The sequence below is a fragment of the Schistocerca nitens genome, chromosome 1 (genome assembly GCF_023898315.1).
Source record: "Schistocerca nitens isolate TAMUIC-IGC-003100 chromosome 1, iqSchNite1.1, whole genome shotgun sequence".
Classification (NCBI taxonomy): Eukaryota; Metazoa; Arthropoda; class Insecta; order Orthoptera; family Acrididae; genus Schistocerca; species Schistocerca nitens.
This window is the reverse complement of record NC_064614.1, coordinates 966,355,892-966,376,264: the sequence shown is the minus strand read 5'-3', so window position 1 is coordinate 966,376,264 and position 20,373 is coordinate 966,355,892. Positions and strand designations below refer to the sequence as shown.

Genomic DNA, 20,373 nt, shown 5'->3' with positions numbered 1-20,373 from the left:
GCGATGAGAGTCGCTTCTGCCTTGGTGCCAATGATGGTCGTATGCGTGTTTGGCGCCGTGCAGGTGAGCGCCACAATCAGGACTGCATACGACCGAGGCACACAGGGCCAACACCCGGCATCATGGTGTGGGGAGCGATCTCCTACACTGGCCGTACACCACTGGTGATCGTCGAGGGGACACTGAATAGTGCACGGTACATCCAAACCGTCATCGAACCCATCGTTCTACCATTCATAGACCGGCAAGGGAACTTGCTGTTCCAACAGGACAATGCACGTCCGCATGTATCCCGTGCCACCCAACGTGCTCTAGAAGGTGTAAGTCAACTACCCTGGCCAGCAAGATCTCCGGATCTGTCCCCCATTGAGCATGTTTGGGACTGGATGAAGCGTCGTCTCACGCGGTCTGCACGTCCAGCACGAACGCTGGTCCAACTGAGGCGCCAGGTGGAAATGGCATGGCAAGCCATTCCACAGGACTACATCCAGCATCTCTACGATCGTCTCCATGGGAGAATAGCAGCCTGCATTGCTGCGAAAGGTGGATATACACTGTACTAGTGCCGACATTGTGCATGCTCTGTTGCCTGTGTCTATGTGCCTGTGGTTCTGTCAGTGTGATCATGTGATGTATCTGACCCCAGGAATGTGTCAATAAAGTTTCCCCTTCCTGGGACAATGAATTCACGGTGTTCTTATTTCAATTTCCAGGAGTGTAGTTGTGGGAACTTGAATTAGTACAGAACTGCCTGGGTACTGAATACCAGGTACACAAGAACCTCATTTATTTGGCCCTCATTAATCCAGATTTGTGGTTTAGCTATATATATTCTGCTTTACACACACACACACACACACACACACACACACACACACTCACACTCACTTTCTCTCTGAAGCCATTTCACTCATACACACTGAAAACACAGGAGCAAAATAACAATAATGGTACAGTTTCTTAGCACTGTAAGGAGAAGATCCATGCTGACTGTAGTAATGGTAACGGGAAGCAAGGAAGTGATGATCTCTATGCTACTTGCAGTGCCAACAACATAACAACTGTATATATACCATACCACGTGTGTGTGTGTGTGTGTGTGTGTGTGTGTGTGTGTGTGTGTGTGTGTGTGTGTGTCTATATATATGTATATAAAATGGAAAATCCAGGATGGAATGTAACAATATAATGAAAAAGGTAGTTGCTACTCACCATATAGCAGAGATGCTGGTTCGCAGAAAGGCACAATAGAAAGTTTTGGTTCCTTTACCAAATGGTACCCTGCTCATCACTATTGACCTAACATCCCTATTGCCCATGGCCTTACTGCTATTGAACACTGCCTATCCCAACACCTGACAGATTCCATATCAATTACCTCCTACCTAGTCACCATGACCACGTGTATCCTCACCCACAATAACTTCTCCTTTGAAGGTGTCACCAGCAAACAAGTCCCCGGTATGGCAATAGGCACCCACATGGCACCATCTTATGCCAACCTGTTCATGGGCCATCTAGAGGAATCCTTCATAACCACCCAGAACCCTCACTTGATTCAGATTCATCAATGACATCTTCGTGATCTGGATTGAGAGTAAGGACACCCTATCCAAATTCTTCCAAAACTCAACACCTTCTCCCCCATTCACTTCACCTGGTCCTCCCAATCCCACAAGCCACCTTCCTTGATGTTGGCTCCACTTCAAAGATGGCTACGTAAGTACGTCCGTTAATATCAAACCTAACAACGACCAGCAATATCTCCACTTTGACAGCTGCCACCCATTCCATACCAAGAAGTTCCTTCCATACAGCCTAGCCACCCATGGCTGTCACATCTGTAGTGACAAGTATTCTTTCTTGAAATATACCAAGGGTCTCACTGAGACCTTCACAGACTATAATTACCTACCCAACCTTGTACAGAAACAGATCTCCCATGCTTTATCTCTCCAGCCACACACCACCTACCGAAGTCCCACTGTCTATCTGCGGAGGAGAATTCCCCTTCTGACTCAGCACGACTCAGGACTGAAGAAATTAAATCATTATCCACCAGGGTTTCGTGTACATCTTGTCATGCTGTGGAATAAGGAATGGCCTCCCACAGTGGTATTCTACTGCCCACCAAACCTACACAACATCCTTGTCCATCCCTATTCAGCTGCTCCTCACAACCCCTTGACTCATGGCTCATGTCCTGTAATAGAATTAGATACAAGACCATATATCCTTCCACCACCACCTACCCCTGTCCAGTCACAAGCATCACCTATGCTATCAAAGGCAGGGTTACCTGTGACACCAGTCACATGATCTACAAACTAAGCTGCAACCACTGTGCTGCATTCTACGTGGGCCTGGCAGCCAACAAGCTGTCTGTCCACATGAATGGCAACCAACAAACTGTGGCCAAGAAACTACAGGACTGCCCTGTTTGCCCTGCTGTTCACCTCGTCCCTGTACACGCCCAGCAGCACTTAACCAACCCCCATCCTTACCCTGATATCTCTCCCCCTCCCTGCCCCAGCTGCCAGAGACTGTGGTCACGTGTGTGTGAGTTGCGTTTGCGTGAGTGTGTGTGTGTGTGTGTGTGTGTGTGTGTGTGTGTGTATGTGTGTGTGTGTGTGCGTGTGTGTGTGTGTGTGTGTGTGTGTGTGTGTGTTTTGCCTAATTTTGACAAAGGCCTTGTTGGCCAAAAGCTAACTTCCTAACAGTCGTTTCATTCTGCCTTTCTGTGACGGACATCTCCACTATGTGGTGAGTAGCAACTTTCCTTTTCATTACACACACACACACACACACACACACACAGTTGGTTGTTGGTACGATCGTTATGTCGTAGGCACTGCATGTAGCATAGAGCCTCCAGCTACCATTACTACAGTCAGTATGGGTATGTTACTTACAGTGCTAAAAAGCTGTAATATTATTGTTCTTTTGCTTCGTGTTTTCAGGGTGCATGAGTGAAATGGCTTCAAAGACAAAGTAAGCTGTTGTTTCAGTGGACAAAAAGTTGGAAGCACTACACAAAACAGACAAACGGGAACTGCTAAAGAACATAGCTTCAGATGGTGGTGCACGGACATCAACTTGCCAGACTGGAAGAAGAACTGGAAAGAACTTGAAGATTCCTGCTTCAAAATGATGACTAAAGATCAATTGCAGAACTGTGGTACAATAAAGAAAGTAATAAGTTAAACACCAGATGAAGCATTATTCATTTGGTTCAGAGAGAAAAGAGAACACGGTGTTATGGAAAAGGTTCTAAACTCAAACAGCAAGCTATCCATTGGTAATCCTAACTTCACAACCAACCAAGGTTTGGCAGAAGGATGGAAATCTTTCAGTTACGGGTAAAAGTTTTTGGGGGATACAATGGCTGCAAAACATGACATGTATACAGAAAACATCTACTGAGTAAATTAACTGAAGAAGAGGGAGATGCAGGTGCGATTTCTGTACTCAAAGAAGTAAATTTTATGGATGCATCTTCTTGGATCAAGTTACTGAGCTGTCAATTCTGAAGTCATGGAAAACATTATGGACTGCTATTCATGATTCCCTTGCTGAAGTTTGTGAAGTTTTCAACACCTTTGAAGTTTCTGAAATGTCAGCAAACATTCCTGGTTGTTCAGATGTAGCCAGTAGTGATATAGATGCCTGGTTGCAGAATGACAGTGATACTAGTTACGGTGTGATTGTGATGGCCAATGACAAAATATGCATTGCCACCTGTCTTACTGCAGAGGACAACATTGTTGGTCAACTTAACAACAAAACTGGCACTTCAGGGGAAAAATGTCTCATGTGGAGGCAATAGCACAGCTGAAAAAACTAGTGGTTTACCTAGCATGCCAGCTGGAAACAATTCCAGTTGAACTGATGTTAGTGAAAAGTCTAAGTGATCATGCTGCTCTCAAATGCCATACAAGTTTGAAACAAAAGAAACTTACACATAAATTTCAGTAAATAAATGTGAGTGCATTTTAGTAACTATAGAGTTTATGTGCCAAAAAACTGTTTCATGTTAGCACCAAAATCAAAGCTTTGTATATTGTAGTAGATATTAGAATTTTCGTATTTAGTAGAATATTTCCAGATTATCCAGATTTTTGATAATACAGATTACATCTGATCCCACCTGGTTCAGATAAATGAGGTTCTTGTGTAACTATGGAAAATCCAGGTAGATTGCAACTCACTATTCACTGTTCTCATTGGGCAGACATAGTGGTCATGTGTGTGTGAGTTGTGCTTGTGGGAAAGTGTGTGTGTGTGTGTGTGTGTGTGTGTGTGTGTGTGTGTGTATGTGCGTGCGCGCGCGCGTGCGCGCGCGCGCGTGCGCGTGTGTTATCCACTATAGAAGAAGGCCTTTCAGCTGAAAGCTTACACGTTTAGCAGCCTTTGTGCTGTGCCTGTCTGTGACTCAACGTCTCCTCTATGTGGTGAATAGAAATCTATCCTATACATGATTGTTATTGCATTTTTAAGCCAGGTGCAAGGCTCAGCAGTGTCACCTATGATGTAGACTTTCTAGGAAAACATTTTGGTAAAGAAGATAATGTAATGGTTATTCTGGGGTGCGGAAAACAAATTCGAACCATAACCATAATTATGCAACTGAGAATGACATCACTGCTGGGAGTTTTCCACTCTTTGAATGATATGACAAGCGGTGTATGAAGTGATCCATCGAACATGTAAGTGCATAGGTTCAAGAGTTTTCCAACAAACTGAGGAGAGATCACAAAGTTATCTGATTGATATGTTGCCCTCAAGTGGTCTCACCACACATGGTATGATCTACATCTGAAAGCTTCCAGTGTGATGTTACTTGCATGACTAATTCCCAGAACCATTCAGTAGTACCAGTACATTGTTGTCCAACCCCTATAATTCCAATATTTTCACTAGGTTTTTTGTAGGGTAAATGTTTCCAAAAGGCACAACTGCAAAATAACTATACACACAGTGGCAGCTTGAACATGTTCCCGTGAAGAGGTCGAATTGAATACTCAAAATGTTTCTCCTACTGTAGGAACCTATAAGATGTTTGTAGCCATCCTGAAAGAGGCATCCAAACGTATATGCCATGGGGTTTCGTAAGGATTAATATCAGGTTGGATACGGAAGTATTGCTAAACAGATATGAAGACACTGGAGATCCACTGATTGGAAACCAAATGACAGAATTATTAAATTCCACCAGGGCACAGAGATGAGGAGAGACTACAGAAGAAATAAACTTTACATGCCCCAGTAGGAAGGAGTGGAGCCTTCTCAGGCATTTGGGCACTGCTGCTCCTCACCGGAGAAGACAGACCACATAAACCCCAACAAATTTGCTGATCGCCTACTGGAAATTTCAAAATCTTTGTCCTCAGACAAGACATTTACCAGGGAAATGAAAAGGTAGTAACTCTTAGCAGCTCATTCATTCCCATGTGATTCCCAATGGTCATGGGCATTCTCAGTGGAAGACCTAAATTTAGCTACACAGCAAATGAAAGTGAGAAAGACACCTGGCCTGGATGGTGTGTTCCCTGAGTTCTTGAAAACCCTAGGTGGGTAAGCCAAACAGTGGTTGCTGAATTTCTAAAACAAGATCGTCAAGAGTGGTGACATCTCTAATGATTTTAGGAAATCCAAAATCCTTGCTTTTCTCAAACCAGGAAAGCCAGCAGATAGTCCATCAAATTATTGGCCCATTGCATTGCTAAGCAAGTGCTATAAACTTCTACTGAGATTATTGTACAACATTTCCCCAATGACCAACAAATTAATCATTCTAGAACAAGCCAGCTTTAGAAATGACTGATACTGTGCCGACCAAATTTTGGCACTAACCTCATTTATAGAAGCTGGTTTTCAAAAACCACTGGTGCATTTATAGATTTTTCATGGAGATATGTTCTGTCTCTGCAACTAATTGAAGGCAGTTTGTTTATTGCCATACTAGTTTTGCTTCTTTTATTTGTGAAGCATCTTCAGTGGTGATTTCCAGTGCTGTTAACTCATGCACGTGGTCCTGGAGATGTATTTGTTAGTTTCCATGCTCCAGCTAGCCAATTTCTGGGTGAAAGAACACCAGAAATTGGTCAGCTGGAGCATGGAAACTAACAGATACATCTCCAAGACCACACACGAGTTAACAGTGCTGGAAATCACCACTGAAGATGCTTCACAACTAAAAGAAGTGAAACATGTATGGCAATAAACAAACTGCCTTCAATTAGATGCAGGGACGGAACATACCTCCACAAATTTAAAGTAACTAAGGAAAGACAGAAAACAGAAAAAATGATGAGTATAGATTTTTTTTTGGCATATCACATGGTCTCAAAAAAGAGGATGATATACAAGTTACAACAAGCAGTTCCATGTGCAATGATCACCAGATTAATCCAGAATATGCAAAGTAATAGAAGAATTCCAGTACTTGTTAATAAAAGATCCAGTTCTACCCATACTCTCAAAAGTGGCCTACCCCAGGGGTCAGCCCTGGCACTATTTATTTTTAATATATATAAATGACGTACCACATACACCATCTATGAAATTTATCTATGCTTACGATATGGCACTGGCAACCCAACATAACATTCAAGGAAGGAAGTGACCAGCTAACAGAAGACCTAGAAATGAGGCACAAATACTACTCGAAATGGTGCTTCAAACTTAATCCTCAAAACTCAGAAGTAAGTGCTTTCCATGGTAGCAACAAGTTGGCTCACAAAAAACTTGTCATTTATTTTGGCGAAGAAAAAGTATGGCACAACTCTTTCCCCACATACCTAGTAGTCACTCTGGATTAATCATTGACGTATAAGCAACATCTGACAAAAACAGTACAGAAAATAAAGTCTAGGAACAACATCTTTCAGTAAACTAGTTGGAACCTCATGGGGAGCAAATGGGAACACTTTGAGAAGTGCTGCACTGGCTCTAACCTAGTCTGCTGTAGTACTGCACTTCAGTGTGGTAGAGGAGCCATCACACCAACAAAGTTGATGTCCAGCTAAACGAAGCAGTGAGGTTCATAATAGGCACATTAAAATGCACTCCCATTGTGTGGCTTCAGATCCTAGCCAATATCGCACCTCCTCAGCTCTGTAGAATGGCTCGAAAGAAGTGGTTAAAAGTAACCAGCCAGGAAAATTGTCACCCCATCCAGAAAACTCTTTACACCTTCCTCCGCCAAATCATCTTGGGTCTTGTTGCCCTATCTGGAGAGAGACACAATTTGTAGGACAACTGTGCCATTATTGCCTAATGGACTGAGCATATTGCCGACAATAAAGAAATTAGGAACTTGAACATTATTTCACAAGCAGCAGAGAGAACTCCGGGAATGGAAGTACCCCATCAAAAATGAAGCCACCTGAACCAGTTTAGAGTAGGCATTGATAGATGTCGAGACACGTTGTTTCAAATGGGGCATGGAAAGCTCATCAGAGAGAAGCTGTGAAGCACCGAATCATACCATAGACCACATCCCTTATGAGTGACCCATCAGATCAATACCAGGTGGTATCATGGAGCTGCAATCTGCTTCTCCAGCAACAGTTGCTTGGCTCTCTGACCTGGATATAACTGTATTTTTATGTTTATTTTTTTACTGCACTTTTTCAGACTAGGTGTTTTTCATACACAAATGTGTACATTTTAATTGTCTTAACTGAGTACATTTTATATCTATAACTGCTCATTTCAATTATCTTATGTTTTGCTTTTTATAATATCTGTTGGTGCCAGTTGTTATTGTTATGTGATGTGTTTCCTGTATTGTATTTTTTTGTGCTTCTCATTACACACACACACATTGCTGCAACAATCATTGGAGAAACAAGACATGTCAGGTTGTATGGTACAAAGGGTGACAATCATACTACAATTTGTACTTCTCCATCAAAACATAAGGGGCTTCGCATAACAATACTGGAAACTGATAAATGTAAAGGTATTTATACAGATGTACTGCACATAATTGAACATCAATTGGAAGTCCCAGAAATTGTTCAGCGGCACCCGTATGGATACAAGTTATTACCACATTACTGTATGTATTATATGAGGAAAGGAGGAGTGACTACTTACACATAAAAGTGGGGTAAAGTCTCAGGCCATAGACCTCAGTGAGTGCTGTGTTGCACAGCTAATCTGACAGTTTATAGGCCCTCCCAATGGGAACTGTTTTAAATTTCATGAAGCAATGAGCAAAGGTACAAGCAAGTTTTAGTAGAAGTAACTGGGAAGTGATTTTACTTGGATATTTTGATATAGCTTTCTGCTTGAGGGCACCTAGAATTACTGATGTACAGATTTGGTCTAGCCATCACAGTAATATTCCAAACAAATAGAGGATACTGTGCAACAGTGATTGATAATTTATTTCTAAATCCAACTGTCTTCAATGAAAAAGATGTGAGCCTCATAATAAATAGTTTATCATACCATGATGATCAAATGAAAGCAATAAAGCATTCCTTAAATAAGGTTTAACTGAAGAGGAGAAAGTAAAATTTCATAGGCTTGTAAATGCTGACTCAATTACTATTTAGAGGGCATTTACAAGGTAAATAATGGAAAGAAGTTTATCAAGGACACACAGTAGATGATAAATGTAGTTCTTCCGTAAAATTATTCTTACAACATTACAAATCCAGTTTGTTTATACATGGGATCAGGGATGTTTACAATGGAAGCTGTATCAGAATAACTTGTACGAGGAAGAGAGAGCTTTATTTAATGCAAAGGACTAGCTCTAATCAAAATTTAAAAATGCACTAAGGCACAATTGCAAAATTCTTCGGCATGCTATCTAAAAGGCAAAAACCATGTACTTTGCACAAAAAATTCGAAATTCCAAGAATAAGGCAAGGTCAGTTTTGAGCATTATTTGGCATGAAATGAATAAACTTGTCTAGCATGAAATGAATAAACTTGTCTAGGCAAATGGTACTGAACTCCCAGATGACAATAACATCAAGACAAATGATGTGAAATTCAAATCATTGGCTACTTAATTCAATGAATGCCTTCTAACAGTAACTGAAAACATGGGGACAAAAAATGGTCCATCAAAAACAGAGCCCATAAACAAACGTAGGCAGATTAGACATACCCATTACCAGACATCAGTTTTGCCAACTCATCTGTTGCACATATCACAAAAGTTATGTCACTAAAAATAGAAACTCTTTTGACTATGATGGTATCTCGGCCATTAATACTAAAGTCTTGTGCTCATCTGGTAATGCTATCCTTGATTTATATTTCTTACTATGTGATGAGTCATGGTGTATTCCTGGAAGACTGAAATATGCAGTATTAACTTCAAGTGGAGGTAAGAAACAGACCTGTAATTACAGACTGATTTCCCTTCTTGCCATGTTCTCAAGAACTTTCAATAATATACCTTACAGCAGAATACTGAATCATCTTTCTGAGAATACTGTTTTAATAACAGCTCAGTTCGACTTCTGTAAAGGCTTCTCTACTGAGAAAGCAATGTATCTTTCTGAGAATACCCTATTAACAACAGCTTGTAACTTACCGAAACTGCCAGTTTGCCTTTGGTTGTCTCATAATCTGCTGTTTCAAATTGCTCTCTTACTATTAATGCATTTGATTGACATTCATTAAAAGATACACAGTACAACACAGCACATAGTTTTAAATTTCTTCACATTTATAAAAAAACAATTTCACTGTTAGATGGTCAAAAACCTCAATATTTAAACCAGATTGCTGAGTTATACTCATTGACAAACAGTCTGACATTTAACTAGTGGCAGGTTAGACCAGTCTACAGCTACATCTGAACTCCACAAGCCATAGGTGCTTTGTGTATCACTGTCACTTCCCCCTTCCCATCGTGTGTAGTTCATGGCAAGATTGCTGGTAAACCTTCATGTGACCACAGATCTCCCTAATTTTATCATTGTGGAGTTTGCAGTTAAGTCTTCGAAGGAAGCACTTGAGAATTCACAATGTTCAGAAACAGATGGTCCAAGTATGCCAATATCAATAATTATTGAATGGTGCAGATGGGGCCTGAAAATGGCAATTTTGCCGAAACTGGTAGTGAAAACAAAATAAAATAACTTCTCAGTTTGCATGGCTGTTTGTCATATTTCTTTGTTAAATAAATATGGTGTGCCACAAGGCTCAGTGTTAGAACCACTCATTTTCTTGGTCCACATAAATGATCCGGGACATTGGAGGACTCTTCAAAAACTAATGTTTGCTGATGATAAAGTACATTTGATAAAGGGACCAAACACATGCATACCAGACACAGCCAGAAGAACAATGGAACAGCTTAATCCTTTATCTTACAAAATCTTGTTTTATGCATTTCCAGACAAATGAAGTTGACGCAAAAGTACCCAAAATAGATATCAGTGGGCATACACTGTATGAGGCTCCATTGTGAAGTTCTTGGGCATCTGGTTGGATAATAAACTGAGGTGGTAGTACTAGCATATGAATAAGTTTTAAAAATAAATAAATAAAAAGGCTCAATTCTGACTGCTTTGTACTCAGAGATATCTGTCACTGTGTTGACCTGCAGACAGGATTGCTGGCATCCTTTGCATGCTTTCACTCAGTTCTGTCCTATGGCATAATCTTCTGGCATATTGCAGCTAAGTATTTATTCAACAGCAGTGTGCAATAAGAATATTGTGTAAAATTGATAAACAAACACCTTGCAGAAGCCTCTTCAGGGACCTAGCAGTTCCTATACTTACATGATAATCATACTCCTTGATGGTACTTGTGGTTAATAACAAGAATGCATTTAGGATAAATTTAGGAATTCAGAACCACAACACTAGGAATTATAAAATGATTTTCATACAGTCCATCCATATCTCTTTAGGGTTCAGAATGGAGTTTTATACCCCAATGCAGAAGTCTGCAACAAGTTTCCAACGAACTTCAGGGAGGAAATCAGAAATCCTTTAATATTTAGAAACAAATATTTAAAAACAAACATAAAAAGTATATATCATCAGCCATTCCTACACTTTATCAGAATACTTGGAATCAAGAATGTAAATTCTGTGTAACGTTAATATTTGTATTAGATATATTCTGACTGTCAATAAATAGAGAGCTGATAGTAATCCATGTAAAATTACATAAATGCTTTATTGAAAGTATTACATGGAAAACAGCAGCTGAGTAGTGAAGGGGGAGGAGCAGTCATTTTTTTTATTAATTTCAAATATCAAATAATATAGAAGTAACTACTACAATTATCAGTTTGTGTATATTGGCACCAGTCTTAATTTGTTCTTTATACTTTAAAGAGGTAGTCAGCAGTGGTTGCTTTCACCTGTTAATGTATCACTCGGCTCTTTCCACAGCTGATGAGTGGACACACTCATTTAAAATGCTGAGCAGAAATTGCAGCAGAGATAGTATATGACAATACTACTTCCATCATGGCCCTGCCTCTGATGGGATAGGGTAAGTCTGTGAGGGGACTGGAGTAGGATGTGCTGGGTGGGTGTATTGGACACATCAGTCTTCCACAAGATTATGGCCTGCATGGTAAGCAGTTGGGATTGGATGTGGCATAAGGATGACTGGCAGAATACCAATTTAGTAAGGAGGGGGGGGGGGGGGGGGGGGGTTGTTAGCAGAATGTTCCTCATTTGCGGGCAAGCCTATAAGCTCTAGCAAAGTATATGATTCAGTAGCTCCAAGCATAACACGCTTGATTTCAGTGACAGCTTCACAATAGCACAGCATGCTCTCTTTCAGTGGTTGCTTCACAATCCATACCATATGGAGCCTTCCCCCCAACATCAGATTCTCAGAACTACATAGATGATAGTTGTCCTTGCAACACATGCTTTGTTCTTGTAATCCTCCTGGCCTCAATGTCCACTAACACCCTGCCACCCCCCCCTCCCCCCCCCCCCCCCCCCACACACACACACAAACACAAACTACCATCCTGTTATAGGACCTCTTCATCACAATCTCCTCTTCCTCTGTTCTATCACCCTTCCCAATACATTCCTTCAAACCATTACTGCCATGCTCTGCAAACCATCATTGTCATGCTCTGTACGAACTCGCATGTGCACCTGTTGCCTCTTTCTCCCAGCTGTCACAGCCATCAGCCACCCTTCCCCAGCAATGCTTCATGCATACAAGTGTGTGGGTGCTCTAGCTCAAAAAATGATTCATCTGAAAGCCATCAAAGTTTTCACTTGTTTATATGTCTCTTGACAACTCAACATGTCTACTATTCAGTGACAGAGCAGTAGTAGGTAGTAATATCTGTTGACTGAACTAGTACAACTGATGCATCATGTTTATATCACCAGTTGACAGTAGTTTTGTTGTCACTTACAATAATTTGTACATTTCTTTCATGTGTGAGGAGACCTGGGAGTAACAATTTTGACTTAAATTTGAATCTGTCTTTTATTTATTTTCTGGTTGGATGGGCAGGCTTTCTTAAAGATAGACTATTTCTATTGTAGCTGCAAATAATTTTCTGTTTTCTGGTTTATTTTACAGGAACCCAACACATACACAGATCCTTGGCCTGCACTTCGACATGGCTCGTAGTGGCCAGTTGAAGTATCTCAACCTCAATACGACATACAACTCAACAATCATGCTCAATTATCGACAGACTGAGGCCGCATTCTGGACTAATTATTTGCCAACAGTAATTGGTCGCTTACTTCCAACATATCCACCATACACAGAGGTGATTTTTTGTGCTTTATTATTATTATTAAAATGCATTTTAAATCTATTATCAGTCTGTTCAGCATTGAAATACAAGAAAAGTGTGATAAATCTGTAAAACTTGACTCGAGAGCCCAATGCTTTTTTACAGGAAATGGGTCAGCATTTTTGCCGATAGAACAAGGATTTGTATTTGTTTATTTAGTCTGACTAATGGAGTATATTCAAGCTATTACCATTTGCTAAACCTATTGTGATAATTTTTCAGAATGATACTGTGTTAAGAGTGTCAGCAAATATTACGAGGAAACAACACCATAAACAATAGATTAGTCTCCACAATGAATAATTCACTCTGCAGTGGAGCAGACACTGCTTTTAAACTTCCTGGCAGATTAAAATTCAGTGCTAGTCTGGTATACAGTTTCTTTTAAAGTGTCATTTACATTCCAGAATTAGTAGGACATAAATTTTCAACAGGAGTACAAAAAGTACTTCTTTTACTGTTTGTTAGTATTTAATTCATGATACATTTCTTCAAAAGTAAGGTTGTATTCCTTCAAAAACCTGAAAATCAGATTATTCAGTATTTAAAAATGTTCTTGAACATTTGAAACCTGTATTTTGGATATTTGAAAGTTCATTCTGTACAAGTTATGAATTTATAATTGTCACGCACAAATGTAGGATTGTCACACACAATATCACACACGTATTCTAGTGCATAGTACACTCTACTAAAAAAAAATGATTGTCACTTGTTACAATATACTATGTTATTGATCTGTATTTTCAGCAGAATCTTCACACAATATTACAAAATGAGAGAGACATAGTCATTTTCACGTCTTTTACAAAAATATTTTGTTTTATTGATTTTGTATTGAAAACGACGACATTGTTTGCCTTTGGGAACAACTTCCCTCTCAATGGTTATCCTAGATAGCCATGCTGCCAGCTTGGGAGAGTCTTCTGGTTGGCTCTCTGTGCTATGTGTGGTTCTATCAGTTCTGAACCCAATTGCTTGAGAAATATAACCTTCTTGAAATATCCGATCCTGTGTTTGCTTTGTATACTACAAACGTATTTATACCAGCAATGTTCAAAGTGGCATGAAACATGTGCAATGGACGACGTCTTGTTTTCCTTTCAGCATTGTATTATGAAAACATCTCATCAACCACATCCACTCCACTCTTTGTTGAATTATAGAATGTAATCATCTCTGGCTTCTTCAAATTACCTGTTTCTTCATCAATTTTATTATTTTTATGCATTGATAATAGCAAAATTACATGTTTATTTTTCATTGGCACATATGACACCAATGCAAAACAGAATATGGACAAATGTACAGGGCTATTACAAATGATTGAAGCGATTTCATAAATTCACTGTAGCTCCATTCATTGACATATGGTCACGACACACTACAGATACGTAGAAAAACTCATAAAGTTTTGTTCAGCTGAAGCCGCACTTCAGGTTTCTGCTCGAGAGCGCAGTGAAACAAAATGGCAACAGGAGACGAGAAAGCGTATGTCGTGCTTGAAATGCACTCACATCAGTCAGTCATAACAGTGCAACGACACTTCAGGACGAAGTTCAACAAAGATCCACCAACTGCTAACTCCATTCGGCGACGGTATGCGCAGTTTAAAGCTTCTGGATGTCTCTGTAAGGGGAAATCAACGGGTCGGCCTGCAGTGAGCAAAGAAACGGTTGAACGCGTGCGGGCAAGTTTCACGCGTAGCCCGCGGAAGTCGACGAATAAAGCAAGCAGGGAGCTAAACGTACCACAGCCGACGGTTTGGAAAATCTTATGGAAAAGGCTAAAGCAGAAGCCTTACCGTTTCGAATTCATTGATGGGGACATGCTGCGCCGAGTGTGGGAGGAACTTGATTATCGGCTTGATGTCTGCCGAATCACTAAAGGGGCACATATCGAACATTTGTGAATGCCTAAAAAAACTTTTTGAGTTTTTGCATGTGTGTGCAAAGCATTGTGAAAATATCTCAAATAATAAAGTTATTGTAGAGCTGTGAAATCGCTTCAATCATTTGTAATAACCCTGTATTTATATTTTCTTGTGAGTCAATAATTCCAAGGGAATTTATATATAAATGGATAGATAAAAAAATCAGCAATGGCAGGGGAACAAACACACAAAAGGGTTTAACTTTTACAAGCTTTTGGAGCCAGTGGCTCCTTCTTCTGACAGAACAGTTGAAGGGGAAGGAAGCAGGTTGAAGAAAAAGGTCCGAGGTGATTTAGGGAAAGGGGTATTGTTCAGAAAAATCATCCAGAATGCCAGGTCAGTGGAGACTTACCAGACAGGATGAGGAGGAAAGATGATTGTTGGGCAATTCGCCGGATGAGATTTGGAAACCTGAGAGCTTAAAGGTGGAAGACAGAGTATATGCAAGACAGAGATTATTCCTAAAACATCGTGGATGAGTTAATAAGTGTGAAAAGCTAAGTGCATTGTATGTAAAAGAGGTGGGAGAACAGATGGCATAAAATGGACAAGTCAGAAAATGAAAGATGTAGAAAACTAAAATGGAGTGAAGAAAGGAGTAGTTACTGTGAAGAAATGCTGAGGCAGAAGGAATTAACATAAATTAAGGCCAGGTGGGTGGAGGGCGCGTGTGGTGAAACAGGCACCGAGGTCATGACTGTCACGTTGTACAGCATGCTATGCAACAGGATAATGTGTTTTGCCGATGTAAAAGGCCAAACAGTGTTTACATAACAGCTGGTATATGACGTGTTGTTTCAAAGGTGGCTCTCCCTTTGATAGTATATGTTTTGCCAGTTAGAGGGTTGAATCAGATAGTGGTAAGGGGGTGCATAGGGCAATTCTTTCCATGGGTATGGTCACTGGGGTAGGAGCCTTAGGGTAGTGAGATGGGTGCAGAAGGGGCACAGGATCTGAAAAGAATATTGTGGAGATTGGGAGGATGATGAAAAGCTATTCTAGGTATGGTGGGCAAAATCTCAAGACAGGTTGGATCTCATTTCAGGGCATGATTTTAGGAAGTACCTGATTAATACATTCAAGACCAATGTAATACTGGGTGACAAGTGCTGTGCTCTTGAATCTTTTTTTTTTTTTTTTTTTTTTTTCTTTTTTGAGGAATCTGCAGTACCAGGATTGGATGTGATGGCCCGGGGAAATTTGTTTTTGTACTGGGCTGTTGTGACAATTACATCCAGTGAAGGCTTAAGTGAGAATGGTGGTGTATTGCTGTAAAGAGTCTGCATCCAAACAAATATGTTTGCCTTGAATGCCAATGCTGTTTGGGAGGGAATGTTTGACATGGAAACTGTCAAAATGTAAGTATTGTTGTTTTTTAGTAGGTTTGATGTAGATGGAGGTGTGTAGCTGGCCTTTTGTCAGGATGAGATCAGCATCAAGGAAAGTAGCATGAGATTCGGAATTGGACCATGTGAAAATTAATTGGGAGAAGGTATTTAGAAATTCCAGGAATTTTAACAGGTCAGCCTCACCGTGAGTCCATGTGGCAAAGATGTCATCAATGTATCTGAACCAAATCAGGAGCCGAAGGCTTATGGATCCCAGGAAAGCACCCTCTGAATGTTGGTCAACATCTGCAACCCATAGTGCAAAGACTTCCCTTCTATATTAAAGATACCAACTATTTCCTAGATCATCTGAAATCCGTGCCCGTCCCGCTCCCACCACAAGCCTTGCTTACCACCATTGATACCATCTCCCTCTATACCAAAATCCCCCATGTATGTGGTCTGTCTGCTGCTGAACATTTCCTCAGTAAATGCCCACTTGATTCCATACCTATGACATCATTCTTGCTCACCTTAATGAACTTTATACCTACCAAAAATTATTTCACCTTTGAGGGGCAGACATACAAACAGATCAGGGGCACAGCCATGGGAACCAGGATGGCTCCTTCTTATGCCAACCTTTTCATGGACCACTTGGAGGGAGCTTTCCTGGGATTCATAAGCCTTCAGCCCCAGGTTTGGTTTAGATACATTGATGAAGTCTTTGCCATATGGGTGATGGTGAGGCTGAACTGTTAAAATTCCTGGAATCTCTAAATACCTTCTCTCAATTAAATTTCACATGGTCCTTATTCTGAATCCTATGCCATTTTCCTTGAAGATGTTGATCTCATTCTCACCAAAGCCAGCTACACACCTCTGTCCACATCAAACCTACTGACAAACAACAGTACTTACATTTTGACAGTTGCCATCCCTTCCATGTCAAACGTTCCCTCCCATACAGCCTTGACATTCAGGGCAAACATATTTGTTCGGATGCAGAGTCTTTACAGCAATACACCACCACTCTCATTTCAGCCTTCACTGGATGTAATCATCCCAACAGCCTTATTCAAAAGCAGATTTCCTGGGACATCACATCCAATCCTGGTACTGCTGATCCCTCCAAAAAATACTTCAGAGAACATCACTTATCACCCAGTATTATCCTGGTCTTGAGTGTATTAATCAGCTACTTCAACAAGGCCATGACTTTCGAGAAATCATGCCCTGAAATGAGATCCATCCTGTCTGAGATTTTGCCCACCGTATCTAGAATAGCTTTTCATTGTTGTCCCAATCTCCGCAATATCCTTGTCAGACCCTATGCTCCTTCTGCATCCATCTTCCTACCCTATGGCACCTACCCCTGTGACCGTCCCCACTGAAAGACTTGCCCTATGCACACCCCTACCAACATCTGTTTCAGCTCTGAATTGGCAAAACATACACTATCAAAAGGAGAGCCACCTGTGAAATGACATGTCATATACCAGCTGTTATGTAAACATTGTTTGGCCTTTTACATTGGCATTAATACCACACAGTTATTAGTCAGGATGAATGGGCATAGGCAGAGGAGGTATACAGGCAACACACAATATCCTGTTGCAGAGCATGCTGTACAACATGACAGTCATGACCTCAGTGCCTGTTTCACCTCACGTGCCTTCTGGATTCTTCCCCCAGACACCAGTTTCTCAGAACTCTGCAGATGGGAATGAGCAATACAACATGTCCTTGGTTCTCACCACCCACATGGTCTTAATTTACGTTAATTCCTTCTGTCTCAGCATTTTTTTCACAGTTACTTCATTTTAATTTTCTACATCTTTCATTTTCTGGCTTGCCTATTCTTTTCCACTCCTCCACCCACATCTGTTACATACAAGGCACTTAACTTTTCACTGTTGTTAACTCATGCATGATGTTTTAGTAGTAATCTCTGTCTTGCATATGACCCTGTCGTCCACCTTTAAGCTCTAAGGTTTTTAAATCCCATCTGGTGTAGTCCCCAAAAGTTAAACCCTTTTGTGAGTGTATTCCCCTGCCATCACTTTGTGAGTAGATTTTTTATCTATATCTTTACATGATATTATCAATAAAGGAATTTCTCTTTTATTTTTGTGCAGTGTTCAGACGAGTGAAAACTTATTATCTGTGAAATTTTTAGCAAGTGTGTAGCCGATGAACCAGTTCTAAAGGGTAATATTCCTTCCTGTACAGTATTCTTCACTGACTCTACAATCTACAAGTATTAGCACAACATCATCAGCTGTGTTACTGACTTGGAAGAAACCTGCAGAATGCAGTCCCACAAATACTTCCAAATTTTAAACACAGTGTATTTCTGTGTCTGCCATGATAAATATTTTGACCTCATACTTTTCAGGTTTGGAAGAAATGTATATTCTGAAAGAAATAATGTCCATGAAAAGACAGTAACATTTCATCCATTGTAAGGTATTCACAAATTGTCTTACATCTTGTGTAGTTTTTTGTGAACTCTCCATAACATCATGTACAGGGGTCAGTTTATCAATTATTTTTATATTTCTCTCTTGTGTGAATGTTATTTTATATAACACATTTCAAAAGAAAACAAAATCTTCACAGTGACATACTTGGAGGGAAGGTTTCTGTCCCTGTGGCACAAGTGTCCCAAAATTCTTTTATATTCATTTTGTCTCTGGGAAGAGTACCATAAATATAAAAAACACCCAAAAATGCCTTGAACTTTTCAAGTTTATTGCACTATTTGGATTACTTTTATAAAGAGGTTTTACGTGATTTGTGTAAGTATTTCTGCTCTCTATTATCAAATCAAGCAAATCGTCATCAGTGAACAGTTCCCTGGCCTTGACAATGATGTTAGCATTTCTGTCTTCCCCACTGACACCAGACAAATGCATAATTGTATTGTGAGATACAGTATGGACATTTTGGTTGTGAACTTTTTTCACCCATTTAGTTTATCCATCTCTTGACAAATAGCAAGGTAATGATTCGTTGGAAGATGGACTGGAACCAGCTACTCTAGTCATTAGAGAATCTCAATTAGCATTAGTGAATGTACTCACATTTCTGATGGGAATAACGAAATTATCTTCACTCTAACAAAGTTATCTTCACTGTCCAGCCATCTGTCAATCATGAGAACTTTTTGTATTGTGATAACTTTCAGAATGAAAATTACAATCTATATCCAAACCATCATTATGTCACTAATATCAGTTTTTCAGGTTCTTAACCACTGAAAGGACATCAACAAGCCATTTTTAAGCAGTTTTATTGATCACAATCACTATAACAATGAAAATGCATAAGCAGGCAAAGCTGATGTAAATGGACAGATAGGGGTTCTTTGACCCAAATCGTGTTTATTCCTGCATCAGCAACCAACTGACAAACAAAGAGGAATGATGAAACAAGTAGTGGCCTCTAGGGATGTTCACTAAAAACTACAATGAATGGCTCTCATAACAAGTGCACTCTTGTGGATTTTTTAAAACAAAATCCACCTGGGTCTGGGAGACCCACCCCATTCATTCTAGGATTAATCTCCCAGAAACCTTCTATAAAGTAGTCAGTAAGACAAGTATGTATTGGTAAAAATGGTCAAGTCTATTAAGTCAATTAAGGTACAAATTATAACTTTTTTACTTTGTTCTAGAAAAGTCAGTGAAAAGCAAAAATGAAGTTGTATGTAAATACACTCTGTAGTAACTAAATGTAATTGACATTTACATCTGCACAAAACAAATATACACTGCTGGCCATTAAAATTGCAATAATTGAGTGTGGCATATGACAAATGTCAAATTGGCATGAAGTTATTATATGCTTGGATATAAAATGATTAGCAAGTCAGTGAAACTGCAAAAAGAAGGTAGTCACAACACCACATATGTTCTGTATATAAGGAAAATGTGGATAGTGGGTTTCTCATTCAGACATCACATATGAATGTTCACTGTGAAAGGATCATATTATGCATCATATATAAAGAAGAAACGTCTACCAGTGTATGTTGCAATTTGACAGTAGCAGGACATTGGCATATCCAGATTGTGGTTTATCATTCCACACTACTGCTGCCCATGTTGGTTGGGATCCCATGATTGTCCTGCAAATATGGAATTGACAGGTACAGGAAGGCCATACATAGTGCCGTGCAGGATCTCAGTGGCTCCACACAGCTAGTGGCCGAGAGGTCATTTTCCTCTTGGCTGTGCAGGACTGTAAGGGGACATCATGTACTGTGAGCAGAAAATGGGCTTTTTCACAGGAAGACAAGTAGCCACATGGACAGTGCCACATCGTGAGTACTGTGG

General features: G+C 40.1%; 1 protein-coding gene across 2 annotated transcripts in view; it reads left to right on the top strand.

Annotated features, from left to right (window-relative positions):
- LOC126195018 (cholinesterase) overlaps positions 1–20,373 on the top strand; it is a 182,529-nt gene that overhangs the window by 139,347 nt on the left and 22,809 nt on the right. For both annotated transcript variants that reach the window (XM_049933452.1, XM_049933461.1), the window contains exon 11: positions 12,550–12,745. In XM_049933452.1, coding sequence (XP_049789409.1) covers positions 12,550–12,745 — 196 coding nt within the window. The remainder of the gene's footprint in view (positions 1–12,549; positions 12,746–20,373) is intronic.